Here is a 16,062-nt window from a genome sequence, read left to right on the forward strand (position 1 = left end):
TCCCTTTCCGTGCGAAGAAGAGAGAGATGTTGAAGATTGTTGTGAAGCCTTAGCAGACCAACCTAGGGGTGGGTTGGAAAAACTGAAAACTGAATAAAAACTTGATTGAAAATCGAACTGAGGTTGAAAAAACGAACCGAATCCTTTGAACCAAACCGAGCTGAATCTAGTTGGGTCGGTTTCCATTTCTAGATTTGGAAACCGAACCAAACCGAATCAAACCAAAGTTCTTCAAAACGACATCGTTTTGTAATTGTTTTATTAATTAATAATCCTATTCTAAAACGGCATCGTTTTACCCCGGATGTGCAACCCTAGGTCCCTAACCGGCTATCCCTCCTCCCTCGGTCTCTCCCGTTTTCCCAGTTCGCGCAGCGCAGCAGCCTGAGCCCTGAGCCTCCTCTCTTTCCCTCTCTCGGTCTTCAATCACTCTCTCAAACTCTCTGTCTCTCATTACCAGCGGCAACCTTCTCACTCTCAATCTCTCACACCTCGCCGGTTAGTCTCACACTCTCACTTCTGTGTGTTTAATTGGTTCTGTTCAAATTGGTTCCATTCAAATTGGTTCTGCTCTATTTACAGATTTTCCGTCCATTATTTTATACAGTTTTAGTGGTTTGGTTTGAATGTTTGCTCTCTGTGGTTGTTTGGATCTTGAAGATAGATGAATGTGAGTGGAAAACATCTGGGGTTTTGATCGATGAAGGTTCGATGTATGGATCTAACTATATATATATGTGGACTGAAAATTAACCACATGATTTTGTGTGAGGGGTTTGCGTTGTATAACTCTGAACGGTTAAAGTAAGATTTGTGGCAAAGCACAACCACAAGAAAGATCGTCGGATCATAATCTCTGGAAAGGTCAGATTTGTGGCCTTTAAAAAAAAAAAAAATTCCTTTTAGATTGTCCTTTTATTTTTTATTATCCTTGCATCTGGAATTGTTTCATTTTCTGGGTTGATTTGTGATTTGTGATTTATCTTTTGGTTAAAGGAAAAGCCTTGTGCTGCCGCCTTTTTTTTTGTATTAAGGGAGTTACTTTTGTATTATCTGCATTGAATGGATGAAAGTTTACAGATCTAGTTGAAAGTATAAAGGAGAATTCAAGCAATACGAAGGTATAGTTATTGCAAAAATATGGTGGTTACTAGGTAAATGGTATTGTTGTGTGGAGTACTGAATTACATATTGTGTTTACTGTGTGTAGTTGGTGTGTCTGTTTTTGGCGTTAATAGAAGTTGATCACTGGAAAATTAAATAGGATGATATGGAGGAGGAGGCCTGCGGTACTAATTTGTATCAAGGAGAAATTGCGTTGTATGTGGCAAACACATTTAAAGCAGGACAACTAATTAATTTCTTCCACTAGATCAAGATAGGTTCATTGTTGTAGTCTTGCTATTCCCCAGGGAGGACCTCATAGGTCAGTTCTGTCTTATTCTTGCTGCATTTTTGTATCATTGGCCTTGAAAAATGATCACATAAGATTAAATCATAATTTTTTAACTTTTATACCAATGAGGATGATTGGCCTTCCAGATTTTGTCTTGATTTTGTATCAATGGCCTTCCAGATTTTAATTAACATTTACTTTTGTATAAGTTTGTAGTACTAACTACTATCCTCTTATTATTTTGTGTGAATTAGATGAAGTCAAAGGCGTCAAAGGTCTCAAGGTCCTCAAGCTCAAGTTCAAACTCAATGGGATCAAAATCAAATAGCCTTCATGATCAAACGAACTCATCTTCGAGTGTACCATCGGAAGTAAGCAGTCATATCTTAAGTCGAATATTTATTTAAAGTTTGGATTTTGGAATGTTTATTTTAGGTGTCGAAGACTTGAACTTTGATGTTTATTTTAAGTTTGGACTTTTGGAAGATTTGAACTTTGATGTTTTTTTAACTTTGGACTTTGGAAGACTTGATTGTAATTGAACTTTGAATGTTTATTTTCATTGTCTTTGATTCTATTGAAAATTTGGAATGCTTATTTTATCGATTATGTTGAAATGAATGTGGAAGATGTATTACAAAATGGCTGCAAGCTTTGTGTTCTTAGGAAATTTTTTTGCTATTAAAAAAAAAAAAAAAAAACCGAACTGGGCCGAAACCGAACTGGAAAAAACCGAACCGAACCGAACTGAGCCGAACAATAATTTTGGTTCAGTTTCCGATTTTGGCAAAAAACCGAACCTAATGGAACCAAACCCACCCCTAGACCAACCTATTCTCCCACTTAAATGGCCATAATACCCTTCACTCCCCTCTCATCTTACAATTTCACCCCTCCTCCACCTTCTTCTCCTCACCAATAACTCCTCCTCCTCGTTTATCCATAGCTACCGCCGCTGCTCTGTCAGCTACTCAGGTAACCTTATGATTCCAGAAAAAAACACAAATGAACCCCAAATTTATAGTTTTATTTTTTTATTGGTTTTGTGATTGTTTGAGATATTTGTATCTGATTTTGCAAGGAATGAATGATTTAGAAATTGTGTGAAAATTTTGATGTAAAGTTGTAAACTTTTAAGCCTTAATTTCAATCGTTGTTCTTTGATCAGAGTGTTTCAACTGGAGATGATGCCAGTGTTTCAACTGGAGATGGTGCCAGTGTTTTTCAGTTGATCCAATCTCATCAGGTAAGTTGAATACTTGGTAAAATTTGATGTAAAGTTGAACACTTTTACTGCATCACATGTCTATATTCAAAATTTCTACATAAATAATGTACTTTTGCTTTCAGTGTAGAAAATTGAATGTGGGAATGTAGGATTTAGCTCTGTTGAATCTTTATTTGGTTACAGGAAAAGGCTGCTCGGCTTCCCCCAGTTGAGGAAATCCGAACTCTACTTCATCTTAGTTTTCACGGAATGCTCTCCACTTTTTCTCAGGTTTTCATATCATTTCCTTGCTTTCTTCTTTCTCAAATGAATTTCTGTTTCTTAGTTATTTAATTTTGAGAGTAGTGCATGACCTTCTTGCACCTTGCTAGTAGTAGACTGGTCAATTAATATTTTTGATCTAGAAGCTTAGGACTTTATGCGCAATTCATGCAAAAATCCCCGGAAATGGATAAAAAGAATCTAAAGCATTGCCGGTCTCCAGTCGTATAGTGTGGAGCTTATGAGAATGAACTACCTTGGAATTTGGGCTTATGGTTTGGTCTAGTAAGTAGTGACTCTTGCATAAGGGGATTTATTGTTTCTGGTTGGAATCCAACTGGAGACCAGGTAGCAATGCTATTTAAATTCGATGTTTCCCAGTCTATGATTGTGGGTGGGCCTAACAATCCTTCCTAAAAAAAGGAACATTATTTCATGCACTTGGATGCACTTGTATAAATCTCTCTTTCTCTAACTAGTAATTACATGAAAGTAACATTATCTCATATATATGTAAGTTCCTCTCACTAGTGATTAGGCTTTTTAAAGTTTATGCATAGCATAATCTTTGTGGTGGTTCTGATAGTAAGCATACACTATGAGTATTGAGGCTATTGGCTTTGTGGAGTATCGTAAGTCTTTCTTACAAAATTCGGGATGAAGCAATCAAGGGCTTGATTCCTAACAAGTTAATGAGGTTAAAGTTCTGTTCGAATTATTTTTGTTTTTGAATAAAAGTAGATTTAGGACACACTGGTGGTCGGTGATGAAAAGTGTGCAAAAAATACGTAATTGCACTACAGAAGCATGATGCTGGACCAAAAACCCTCCAGACTGTTTTCTGATGTTTTGTATTTTTTTATTTTTATTTTTTTCCTGGTACTGATTACCAAAGCCTGACATTGATGCATCGTTGGGGAATAATATAGATAATAATTTTCTTTAATATTCATAGGGTGTTGTCATTTTATGATCAGCCTCTTATTGGTTCCTATTAATCACTCTGGTTGATTGATGTTTATGGTATTTATTGCTTCAACGACCTTGTTGTCCTTGAATCATTTTCTTTGGTTTTCTTTAATGTGCAGAAGCATGAGGGTTATCCATCAGGATCAATGGTTGACTTTGCATGTGATGCAGATGGATCTCCAATTTTAGCAGTTAGCAGCTTGGCAGTTCATACAAAGGTTTGTTGGAATTTAACTTTGTTTATACCATATTTAGGGCCTTCGTATTTAGACCTCGTATAAATACTCGGGGGATTCAAATGTAATTATGTAATAAAGGAAGGGGCAAATATGTAATAAGTGAGGAGCCCTTATTCTATAAAAGGACTCCTCACCCTCACAATTGGGGGAAGCCTCTCCTATCTAGAGCAAAGCTCTCACACTCTCTCCCTCACAAATACTCTCAGAGAAATATAATTAGTGTGGACGTAGCCCAAACATTGCTAGAAATATAATCCCTGATACCACTTGTTGTGGTTTAAGCACAAAAGAGGAATCACACCACACAGCAATACACAATTGCCATTATAAATGGAAAAGGAATATAACGAATGCAAGACAGTTGGAGTTAAATCTACACAACCCAAATGCAAAGTTAAACCGTGATACACTCACTATTTCAATACCCCAGAAAACGCACTCTTTGAAGAGAGTTTTGCTCTTACACAATGCTCACTCAAGCTAAAATTGGAACTAAGCTGCAATATATTATCTAGATGCATAGGCAGCATCCTTTCTTCACTTGAAATGATGCTAACCTTCTTTCATGTGGAAGGAAACTTCCAATCTGTTCCATATAATTTTCTGTAAAACATGTAGCCCTTCCAATCACGGAAACCAGCCTAGTAAAATAAGCTGCTACTTTATCACTGTATGGATCTCTCTGCATGTTAATATCACCAATATTAATAATATCATATCCTGTCGTGCCTTTTCATTTTTTGATCAATAGGACCTAGCCCTTAATCCCAAGTGCTCATTGCTTGTGGCTAGAAACCCTGAAGACAGGACTGATTTGGTGGTCACGCTGCATGGTGATGCTATTCCTGTAAGTAATGCTGCTTATCTAATTTTGGATATTGTTTGAAGTGCTCTCTCCCTCTCTCTCTGTGGTTGCAAACAATTGAAGATGGTTGTTCTTTTGTGAACAATCATTTAGGTTTCCGAGAAGGATCAAGCAGCCATACGCACTGCATATTTGGCTAAGCATCCCAATGCATTTTCGGTAACAATCTTGTTCCGAAGCATAATGTAAATGGATGATATGTTGCACCAAATTTTATATCAGTATTAAATCATCATGTACAATCTGAAGGTTGACTTTGGCGACTTCCAATTCATGCGCATTGAACCAAAAGTTGTGCGATACGTGTCAGGGGTTGCAACAGCCTTGTTAGGATCAGGAGGTACTTTACCTTTTTGGTGTTTGTTGCTCTTGGAAAAGATAATGTTTTACTCTGTAGATAACTTTTGAAACTGATGTACCAAGGCCTTTGTTATATTTCTGTTTTTAGCACCTCTTATGGATATTTTATTTATCATTTATTTTCAAAATATTGTTGCATATATTTCACATTTTTCTTAACATTCTCTGCTTTTACTTTCAGAGTTCGGAAGTGAGGAGTATAAAGCTGCAAAAGTTGATCCAGTTGCTCAATTGAAGGCTTATATGGCTCATGCTAACCATACAATAGCCATTGTGCAACAGTCGATGTCTATTCCGGTATTTTCAAGTGTTATAAACTAATATTATTAGGAAATGTGTTTCTTTTCTTCTTCATCTTTTTGTTCTCAATATAGGGGATATCAACTTTGCCCCACATTAGTTAAAACAAAACCAATGAATATGGTGTCAATATTGTGCCAATACACGTTTATGCCAGGGTGACACTTCGGAAGTATTCGTCATGAATTGCCTAGATCTATTTATGAATTTTGGAATAATACAAGATATGAACACATAGACAGGTGGAGAAAGTTTAGTTTGATGCAAGGTGATTTTGTTTTTCGTCAGGTGGACTCTGCTTACATGTTGGACTTGGATAGCCTGGGTTTCAATGTTAAGGTAACTAGTAGTTTACTAACTACCAATCTCCAACTTTTCGTTGCTAATAGCCATCCTTTATATTTTTAATAAACCATTTGTCTCTGCTGCAAATGAGGTTTTGTGCCAGAAATGCTATACAAATTCACCAATAAAATTTCTTCCATTTTGACATGATATTTTTTGGACTTTGTTACTCTCATTTTAGGCTCGCTATCAGGGGAATAATTTCAAGCTCCGCATACCTTTTCCTAGACGTGCAGAGGATCAAAAGTGAGACCTCTTGTTTATATGAATATTTCCTTTTCTGTTGAAGTCAAGATTTATTTTCTGTTTACTTCTGCTTCAGTTATTCCAGATTCTGCAAGGTTTTTATGTTAATGTCGTACTGCATAAATCATGGAATAATTGTCCCTCATGTTGGTCGGAGGATATAGTTATTCTGTTTTCCTGGTTGACGTGATTCGTGGCTATAGTCAAGATTGGTATCAAAAGTTCTTACTGCATACTTTGAGTTGGAGTAAATTGTTTCTAACAAGAAATTTATCTCTCTTTTTAGGGATGTGAAGACTTTAATGATGGAAATGATTGCGGCTGCAATGGCTCGAGGTTGTTATCCTCCCAGTCCATAAGAAGGTGTGCTTATTTGAATTTCTAATGATACGGTTGTTCATAAGAGTCGTCTTCTTTTGAGAGGTTCTTAACTTCTTATCCCGTTTTACTTTGTAGGATATTTCCGTACCTCGGAACTGCCATCGCAGAGATATGGAAAATTTTGGACTCAAAAGAGGTGTAATGAGATATTCGTTGCAGAAGAATATGCTTGTTTCTATTGTATGCTCAGAAAGAAATTCTACATAATACTAAGAATCATGGTTACGGCATCCACATAAACTGCTTCCAAACTCATAATCGTTTAACGTGAAAAGCGAATATCTGTTTGTATGTAAAGTCCTCTGCCTTGTCCTGTTTGTTTGTTTGACAGATTGCGTAAAGGATAAATTGTTATGGACCTCAATGCAATGGGATTTGAATATACGAGAAGTTCCGGTTTAGGTGTTTTCATGGATAATGTCCAGGTGGATCATACAATTCAAGAATACGCTTGGAACCAGCTACTCCACTGCGTTTTTGGCGTGACGGATGCCTTTAAGCTTCTACGGGCCATTCTCTTCCGAATTCAAGTTGTTTTGGGTGTTGGTCGCTCGCGATTTTACCTCGTGTTTGGCATATTGCAGTGGTAATCTAACATACTTACGATAAATATTCTAGGGTAAATTATAAAACAGTGGTAATCTATCATACCTCATCTTACGAATTTATGCCAATGTCAGACCTTCGTCAATTTTCTATTAATTTCTCTACTAAATACTGACGTGGCCAAAGACAGGATTCACTCACTAATCCAACTGGATTATTTGGATTAAAAAATAATATAAAATATTTTTAATAATAAAATATTTAAAAATTAAAAAACTAAACAAATAAAAAATGCTTGGGGATGCGGGCCTTCATTTCTTCCACCCACACCAACCCTTCTCTCTCTCCTCTTTATCTTCTCCCGCATCTCTTTCCCACTCTAACTCCCTCTTCTCTCTGCAACCACCGGCGTTGAGGCCAGCATCCACCAACTCGCCATCTTTCTCCTTCCCACGGGGTCCCAAGCGTAATCGTGCACGAGCTGGTGCAAGGAGGCGGCGAGGTTAGAAGCCTAGGGTGGCGACAATGGGTTGCGGCGAAATGCGGGGAGGGAATCGAGGGTTTGGGTGTTTAGGAGGGGAAGGGGATCTGGGTGTGTGTAGGAGGGGAAAGGGATTTGCGTGTGGGTTTGGTTTTTTTTTTTTGGTGTGGGATTTGGGTGTGGGCTTGGTTTTTTTGGTTTCTTCAAAGGGGTGGTGAAGGTGGAGAAAGAGAGGCGGCGGTGGGGTGGTTAAGGAAGGTTGGGTATGGAGGGACTAAGGGAGGGATGGGTCCGGTTGGGAGGTGGTGGTGAGGAAAGGACGAGTGCGAGTGGGGAGAGGGACGGAGGAGGGAGACCGCATCCCGGAGAGAGAGAGGGTGGTGGAGGAAGGTTGGGGGGATGGGGAAGGGTTTGGTGGCGAAGAAGAAAAAGTGTTGGTGCGGGTGGAGGAAAGGGAAGGCCGGATCCCTTAGGCCATTTTTATTTTTTTTTAGTTTTTTTAATTTTTAATTTTTTTAATTTTTTAATATTTAATTATTAAAATATATATTTAATTATTTTTTAATCTAGTTGGATTAGTGAGTGGGTTCCGTCTCTAGCCACGTCATCATTTAACAGAAAAACTGACAGAGGTATGACATTGACACAAATTTGTAAGATGAAGTATGACATTGTAACTTTTAAAAGATAACGTATAAAAATGTCGGCAGACCAATAGTTAATATAATTTTTTATCATTTGGTAAGGATTCCTATCTCACGTCATGTGTTCCCCCTGTATTCGTGTCGTGACACCGAAGCCCCTTAGCCCAAAAATGTCTCCGCACTACAAAACATAATTTTTCATTGCTCACAGTTGTATACAAAACATAATTTCGTAATTTACAATAACCCCCTTTTAGTCGAACAAAAGCCTAACCACTCCACATTACACACCGCATTCATCTTCTAAACAGAACAAAGAAAACTGTCTTCCCTTCTGCTTCAATACAATTGAATTTAAATTACACCTATCACTCCGACTCGGTTTCCAGGCTCCCATACCCTTCAATCCTCTTGGTCTCTGCTAGGAATGGACAACGGTTATGGCGGGCGGGTAACCGCGGTTATTTACCCATAATCGTTTATATCCATATCCGCATAACCGTTTACCCGTTGGGTAATTACATAAATGGTTATACCCATAACCATAACCGTTTATAAACGGTTATCCATATCCATAACCGTGTACTTATTTAACCATAACCATTTATCCATTTAACCATAACTATTTACCCGTTTTTGAACCTGTCTATCTTTTTTTACCCATTTACCAATTTTTTCACCCGTTTACATGTTTTTTTTTAACAACTTGAAAATTACAAAATAAAAATTTGTCATAATTTTCGTTTTCTGACAATTAAATACCGTTATAGGTAAATTTTAGCATGCATTTCCCTATTTTAATCATTTAAGTCCTCATACAATTCCAATAATTGAAATAATAGTTTACGAACGATATTTTTCTGCTACACCCAATCAAGTATTTAATTATAATTCATACGATTACAAAGTAAAGCTTCTAAAAACAAAAAATAGTCATTATCTTGAATACTAGATGATTCAAAGCTCCAAAATATTCTGAAACTAAACACTTTTGAACACGTTCAATCACAAAATATTCTGAAACCAACTGATATAAAACATCACTCAATCAACTGTTCCTTTACTAGCAAAATGGCATTATGCAAAACCAACTGATATAAAACACCATTGATATAACAGTGCTGCTTGTATGGCAATTTCATGAATCAGTTTATAACTTTACAGACATGAATCGGTTACATTAACACAAAACCAAAATGGAAAAAGTAGTCATAAGACCATCATCCTCTCACCCACAAAACCCTATTGGCCCCTCTAATTCAATTTCGGTGGAATTCAATTTTTGTGAGTTTTCTGAGGGTTAATAATTTTTTTTTTTAAATTTTACATATATTAAATTAAATGGGTAAATGGATATCCGTTATAACCGCGGGTAATACCCATAACCGATGGATACCCGTTATAACCGTGGATAATACCGATAACCGTTTATTTAAATTTCACGGATAAACGGTTATACCTATAACCGTTTATTTGTCTAAATGGTTACCCATAACCGTAACCGTCAATTTTAAATGGGCGGGTAACTGCGGTTACCCAAACCCATGGGTATTTTGTCTATCCCTAGTCTCGTCTCTGCATCATTCAAACATCAACCAAATATCAAAATACGAGTACTCATACCCCTCGAAAATAAACAAAAATGATGCAGCAAATGATATAATAATTCCAGTTCAAGTACCTTCTTGGTACTTTTCTTCTCCCTAACTTCATCTCTCTCTTGGCACACATCAGTGAGCCATGCACCGGGACTCACCAACTACAACCCAACCAAAAATCGGTATCAGAAGCTAAAGTTGAACTCGCTTAGCCACACGAGGAAAATACAGTCCAATTTCAAATCTGTTATTTAGCCGAGAAACTAACAAGAGGACTTACAAGTAAGCTTCTTTGGATGAGTTTGGCCCTTTTCTTGGGTCTTTGGGGAAGTTTGCAACCCTTATAGCCAAAAAGTCCTCTTCTTTCTCTTTGCTCGACAAACTGACGTACAGTTTCGGCCAAACAAGCCCCCGGTCCTCAACACTGTTTCCGTCCATCATAACCTTCCCATTCCCGTTGCCATTACAACTCCCATCCACACCCACTGATCCTCTTGTGGTGTAGTACCTTTCCTCCTTCTCCGGTGAAGATGACTTTCGGTTCTCACCTGCGCTACACCAGAGCAGAGCCCCATCAGAATTCATGTAACCAAACCAAACAGACTCACAAAATAACTTTAGTATTAGGCAAAACAGCTTGACAACTATAAGTTTTATAACAAGACACTTCAAAAGCTTAATTAGAGAACAAAAGAATAAAAAGAAAACTACCCAAAAGTCCTCGAAAATTTTAATTTTAATCAAAATAATAAAATAAAAATGTAAATAAATAGTACCATAAGTGACTTTTCAAGATAAAAATATCTTTAACATTAAATGAATTGTTATTAGCACTCCAAACTTTCTATAATTAAAAAGAAAAATACACTTATGATGAGTGTAGAATGAGATTTTTGGAATGCTAATAACAATTCCCAACTTTAAAAATAAACAGTACCAGAAGTGTTTCATTAAATTTCCAACAAAAAACTACCTTCATTTATAATTATTTTTAAAGTGACATATTCATAATTGTCCTACAAAATTTTGGTTTTTTTTCTTATCTAAAATTCTAGTGGTATTCATCTTCACTTGGAAATAAGATGTCTTAGATTCAAATCTCATGGATGACGAAATCGATACTAAATTAGGTTGTCCATTGTGTGGTTTAGCCGAACTCTCTATCCCTTAATATCAATGTATTAAAAAAAATTATATTTTTTAAATAAATTAACGTAAATATCGATTGTATGAGTTTTCAAATAAACGAAGAAAATGAAAGAGAAGAAAAGAAAAAAAAATAAAACGTGAAACAACCAAATTCCAAGTTCCAACCGTTAACGAATAAGGAAGAGAGAGTTAGAGTTAGGTGGCCGGGAGGGGGGGGGGGTGTGTGTGTGAAAGAAGAGGGAGATATTGAAGACTGTTGTGAAGCCTTGGCAGACCAACCTATTCTCCCGCTTAAATGGCCATAATACCCTTCACTCCCCTCTCATCTTACAATTTCGCCCCTCCTCCACCTTCTTCTCCTCCCCAACAACTCCTCCTCCTCGTTTATCCATGGCTACCGCCGCCGCTCAGTCTGCTACTCAGGTACCCTTATGATTCCAGAAAGAAAAAACAACCATTTTTTGATTGGTTCTGTGAGATATTTGTATCTGATTTTGCAATGAATGAATGATTTAGAAATTAAGTGTGAAAATTTTGATGTAAAGTTGTAAACTTTTAAGCCTTAATTTCAATCGTTCTTCTTTGATCAGAGTTTTTCAGGTGGAGATGATGCCAGTGTTTTTCAGTTGATCCAATCTCATCAGGTAAAGTTTAATACTTGGTAAAATTTGATGTAAAGTTGAACACTTCTACTGCATCACATGTCCATTTTCAAAGTTTCTACATAAATAATGTACTATTGCTATTAGACTATTAGTGTAGGAAATTGAACTTGGGAATGTAGGATTTAGCTCTGTTGAATCTTTATTTGGTTGTTGTTACAGGAAAAGGCTGCTCGGCTTCCCCCGGTTGAGGAAATCCGTACTCTACTTGATCGTAGTGTTCGCGGAACGCTCTCCACTTTTTCTCAGGTTTCCATATCATTTTTTCTTTTTGCTTTCTTCTTTCGCAAATGAATTTCTGTTTCTTAGTTATTTAATTCTGAGAGTAGTGCATCACCTTCTTGCACCTTGCTAATAGTAGACTGGTCAATTAATATTTTTGATCTAGAAGCTTAGGACTTTATGCCCAATTCATGAAAAATCCCTGAATGGATGAAAAGAATCTAAAGCATCGCTGGTCTCCAGTCGTATAGTGTGGAGCTTATGAGAATGAACTACCTCGGAATGTGGGATTATGGTTTGGTCTACTAAGTAGTGACTTGTGAAGAAGGGGATTTATCGATTCTGGTTGGAATCCAACTGGAGACCAGATAGCAATCCTATTTGGATTAGATGTCTCCCAGTCTATGATTGAGGGTAGGCCTAACATTCATCCCTCAAAAAGGAACATTATTTCATGCATTTGGATGCACCCATATAAATCTCTCTTTCTTTAACTAGTAATTACATGAAAGCAACATTATCTCATTAGGCTTTTTAAAGTTTATGCATAGTGTAGTCTTTGTGGTGGTCCTCATAATAACCGTACACTTTGAGGATTGAGGCTAATGGCTTTGTGGAGTATCGTAAGTCTTTCTTACAAAATTCGGGATGAAGCAATCAAAGGTTTGATTCCCAACAAGTTAATGAGGCTGAAGTTTTGTTCAAATTATTTTTTTTTTGGATAAAATTAAATTTAGGACGCACTGGTGGTCGGTGATGAAAACTGTGCAAAAAATACGTAATTGCACTACAGAAGCATGATGCTGGACCAAAAACCCTCCAGACTGTTTTCTGATGGTTTTTTCTGGTACTGATTACCAAAGCCTGACGTTGATACATGGTTTGGGAATAAATAATACTTTTCTTTAACATTCATAGGGTGTTGTAATTTTATGATTGACCTCTTATGAGTATCGTTCCTATTAATCACTCTGGTTGATTGATGTTTATGGGATTTATTGCTTCAACGACGTTGTTGTCCTTGAATCATTTTCTTTGGTTTTCTTTAATGTGCAGAAGCATGAGGATCATCCATCAGGATCAATGGTTGACTTTGCATGTGATGCAGATGGATCTCCAATATTAGCAATTAGCAGCTTGGCAGTTCATACAAAGGTTTGTTGGATTTTAACTTCAAACATATTGTTGGCTTGGGGGTGAATAACAACTAATGTGAACCTCAAAAAATCTTTCTCTGATACCACTTGTTGAGGTTTAAGCACAAAAGAGAAATCACACCACACAGCAATACACAATTGTCCTTATAAATAGGCAGTAAAAATTATGTTCATGAGTTTTTGTTCAAAAAGTTCTCCCTGCATCAATGAGGGATCGTTCTTCTTCAAAAGGAATATAACGAATGCAAGACAGTTGAGTTAAATCAATGCAACCCAAATGCAAAGTTAAACCGTGATACACTCGCTATTTCATTACCCCAGAAAACACTCTCTTTGAAGAGAGTTTTGCTCTTACACAATGCTCACTCAAGCTAAAATTGGAACTAAGCTGCAATATATTATCTAGATGCATAGGCAGCATCCTTTCTTCACTTGAAATGATGCTAACCTTCTTTCATGTGGAAGGAAGACTGCAGAACATTATGTTTTAAACTTCAATCTGTTCCATATAATTTTCTGTAAAAACATGTAACCCTTCCAATCATGGAAATCAGCCGACTAAAATAAGCTGCTACTTTATCACTGTATGGATCTCTCTGCATGTTAATATCACCAATATCAATAATATCATATCCTATCGTGCTTTTTCATTTTTCGATTCAATAGGACCTAGCCATTAATCCCAAGTGCTCATTGCTTGTGGCTAAAGACCCTGAAGATAGGACTGATTTGGTGGTCACGCTGCATGGTGATGCTATTCCTGTAAGTAATGGCTGCTTTTCTAATTTTATATAGTGTTTGAAGTGCTCTCTCTCTCTCTCTCTCTCTCTCTCTCTGGTTGCAAACAATCTAAAATGGTTGTTACAATCATTTAGGTTTCCGAGATGGATCAAGCAGCCATACGCACTGCATATTTGGCTAAGCATCCCAATGCATTTTCGGTAACAATCTTGTTCCGAAGCATAATTAATGTAAATGGATGATATGTTGCACCAAATTTTATATCAGTATTAAATCATCACGTACAATCTGAAGGTTGACTTTGGCGACTTCCAATTCATGCGCATTGAACCAAAAGTTGTGCGATACGTGTCAGGGGTTGCAACAGCCTTGTTAGGATCAGGAGGTACTTCACCTTTTTGGTGTCTTGTTGGGAAAGATAATTTTGTACTCTGTAGATAACTTTTGAAACGGATGTACCATGGCCTTGTTATTTTTCTGTTTTTAGCACCTCTTGTGGATTTTTTATTATTTATTTATTTACAAAATATTGTAATTGTTATATATATTTCACATTTTTCTTAACATTCACTACTTTTACTTTCAGAGTTCGGAAGTGAGGAGTATAAAGCTGCAAAAGTTGATCCAATTGCTCAATTTTCAAAGCCTGTTGCAGTACTGACTCCTTAACTAGTATACATGCTTTATGGTTCATCTTAGTATGAATTGTTCGCTTTTTCTAATAGAATCTTAAAACTATTGCTTCCCAGTCTCACATGAACAGGGATCATGCTGACGATACAAAAGCCATTGTGCAACACTCGACGTCTATTCCGGTATTTTCAACTGTTATAAACTAATATTATTAGGAAAGGTGTTTCTTTTCTTCTTCATCTTTTCCTTCTCAATATAGGGGATATCAACTGTGCTCACATTACCTAAAACTTAAAACTAAACCAATGAATATGGTGTCAATATTGTGCCAATACATGTTGTTTCTGCCAGGCTGACACTTCGGAAGTATTCTGCATGAATCGCCCAGATCCATTTATGAATTTTGGAATAATAAAAGATATGAACACATAGACGGGTGGGGAAAGTTTAGTTTGATGCAAGGTGATTTTGGTTTTCGGCAGGTGGACTCTGCTTACATGTTGGACTTGGACAGCCTGGGTTTCAATGTTAAGGTAACAACCAATTTTTAACTTTTCATTGCTAATAGCCATCCTTTATATTTTTAATAAACCATTTGTCTCTGTTCTGCAACTGAGGTTTTGTGCCAGAAATGCTATACAAATTCACCAATAAAATTTCTTCCATTTTGACATGATATTTTTTGGACTTTGTTACTCTCATTTTAGGTTGGCTATCAGGGAGATAATTTCAAGCTCCGCATACCTTTTCCTAGACGTGCAGAGGATCGAAAGTGAGACCTCTCGTTTATATGAATGTTTCCCTTTCTGTTGAAGTCAAGATTTATTTTCTGTTTACTTCTGCTTCAGTTATTCCAGATTCTGCAAGGTTTTTATGTTAATGTCGTACTGCATAAATCATGGAATAATTCTCCCTCATGTTGGTCGGAGGATATAGTTATTATTTTTTCCTGGTTGACGTGATTTGTGGCTATAGTCAAGATTGCTATCAAAAGTTCTTACTGCATACTTGGAGTTGGAGTAAATTGTTTCTAAGAAGAAATTTATTTCTCTCTTTTTAGGGATGTGAAGACTTTAGTAGTGGAAATGCTTCAGGCTGCAAAGGCTCACGATCGTTAATCTCACCGTACGTAACAAGGTGCGCTTATCTGAAATTCTAATGATACGATTGTCCATAAGAGCCGTCTTCTTTTGAGAGGTTCTTAACTTCTTATCCCGTTCTACTTTGTAGGATATTTCAGCACCTCGGAACTGCCATCACAGAGATATGGAAAAATTTGGACTCAAAAGAGGTGAAATGAGATATTCGTTGCAGAAGAATATGCTTGTTTCTATTGTATGCTCAGAAAGAAAGTCTACATACTACCAAGAATCATGGTTACGGCATCCACATAAACTGCTTCCAAACTCATAATTGTTTAACGTGAAAACCGATATCTGTTTGTTTGTAAAGTTATCTGCCTTGACCTGTTTGTCTGTGTGACAGATTGTGTAAAGAATAAGTGTTATGGACCTCAATGTAATGGGATTTGAATATACGAGAAGTTCGGGTTTAGGTGTTTTTTATGGATAACGTCCAGATGGTTCATACAATTCGAGAATACGCTTGGAACCAGCTACTCCACCGCGTTTTTGGCGTG

General features: G+C 36.9%; 2 protein-coding genes across 2 annotated transcripts; both read left to right on the plus strand.

Moving 5' to 3' along the window:
- The first annotated feature begins 318 nt into the window (after positions 1 to 318).
- Positions 319 to 6,887, plus strand: LOC103449308 (glutamyl-tRNA reductase-binding protein, chloroplastic-like). Its single transcript, XM_070809910.1, has 13 exons — positions 319 to 498; positions 1,651 to 1,767; positions 2,565 to 2,642; positions 2,808 to 2,894; positions 3,974 to 4,072; positions 4,845 to 4,940; positions 5,052 to 5,117; positions 5,208 to 5,298; positions 5,500 to 5,615; positions 5,907 to 5,957; positions 6,145 to 6,209; positions 6,496 to 6,567; positions 6,664 to 6,887. Coding segments are annotated over exons 2-13 (939 nt in total). The 5' UTR covers positions 319 to 498; the 3' UTR covers positions 6,665 to 6,887.
- A 4,294-nt stretch (positions 6,888 to 11,181) lies between these two features.
- LOC103449413 (glutamyl-tRNA reductase-binding protein, chloroplastic-like) lies at positions 11,182 to 15,988 on the plus strand. Its single transcript, XM_029090510.2, has 13 exons — positions 11,182 to 11,431; positions 11,599 to 11,652; positions 11,833 to 11,919; positions 12,949 to 13,047; positions 13,716 to 13,811; positions 13,925 to 13,990; positions 14,085 to 14,175; positions 14,377 to 14,444; positions 14,540 to 14,605; positions 14,906 to 14,956; positions 15,131 to 15,195; positions 15,484 to 15,560; positions 15,654 to 15,988. Exons 1-12 carry the CDS (start codon positions 11,399 to 11,401, stop codon positions 15,539 to 15,541), a joined length of 834 nt encoding a protein of 277 aa, XP_028946343.2. The 5' UTR covers positions 11,182 to 11,398; the 3' UTR covers positions 15,542 to 15,560; positions 15,654 to 15,988.
- The last annotated feature ends 74 nt before the right edge of the window (positions 15,989 to 16,062 follow it).

The sequence above is a fragment of the Malus domestica genome, chromosome 12 (assembly GCF_042453785.1).
Source record: "Malus domestica chromosome 12, GDT2T_hap1".
In the NCBI taxonomy this organism is placed as follows: Eukaryota; Viridiplantae; Streptophyta; class Magnoliopsida; order Rosales; family Rosaceae; genus Malus; species Malus domestica.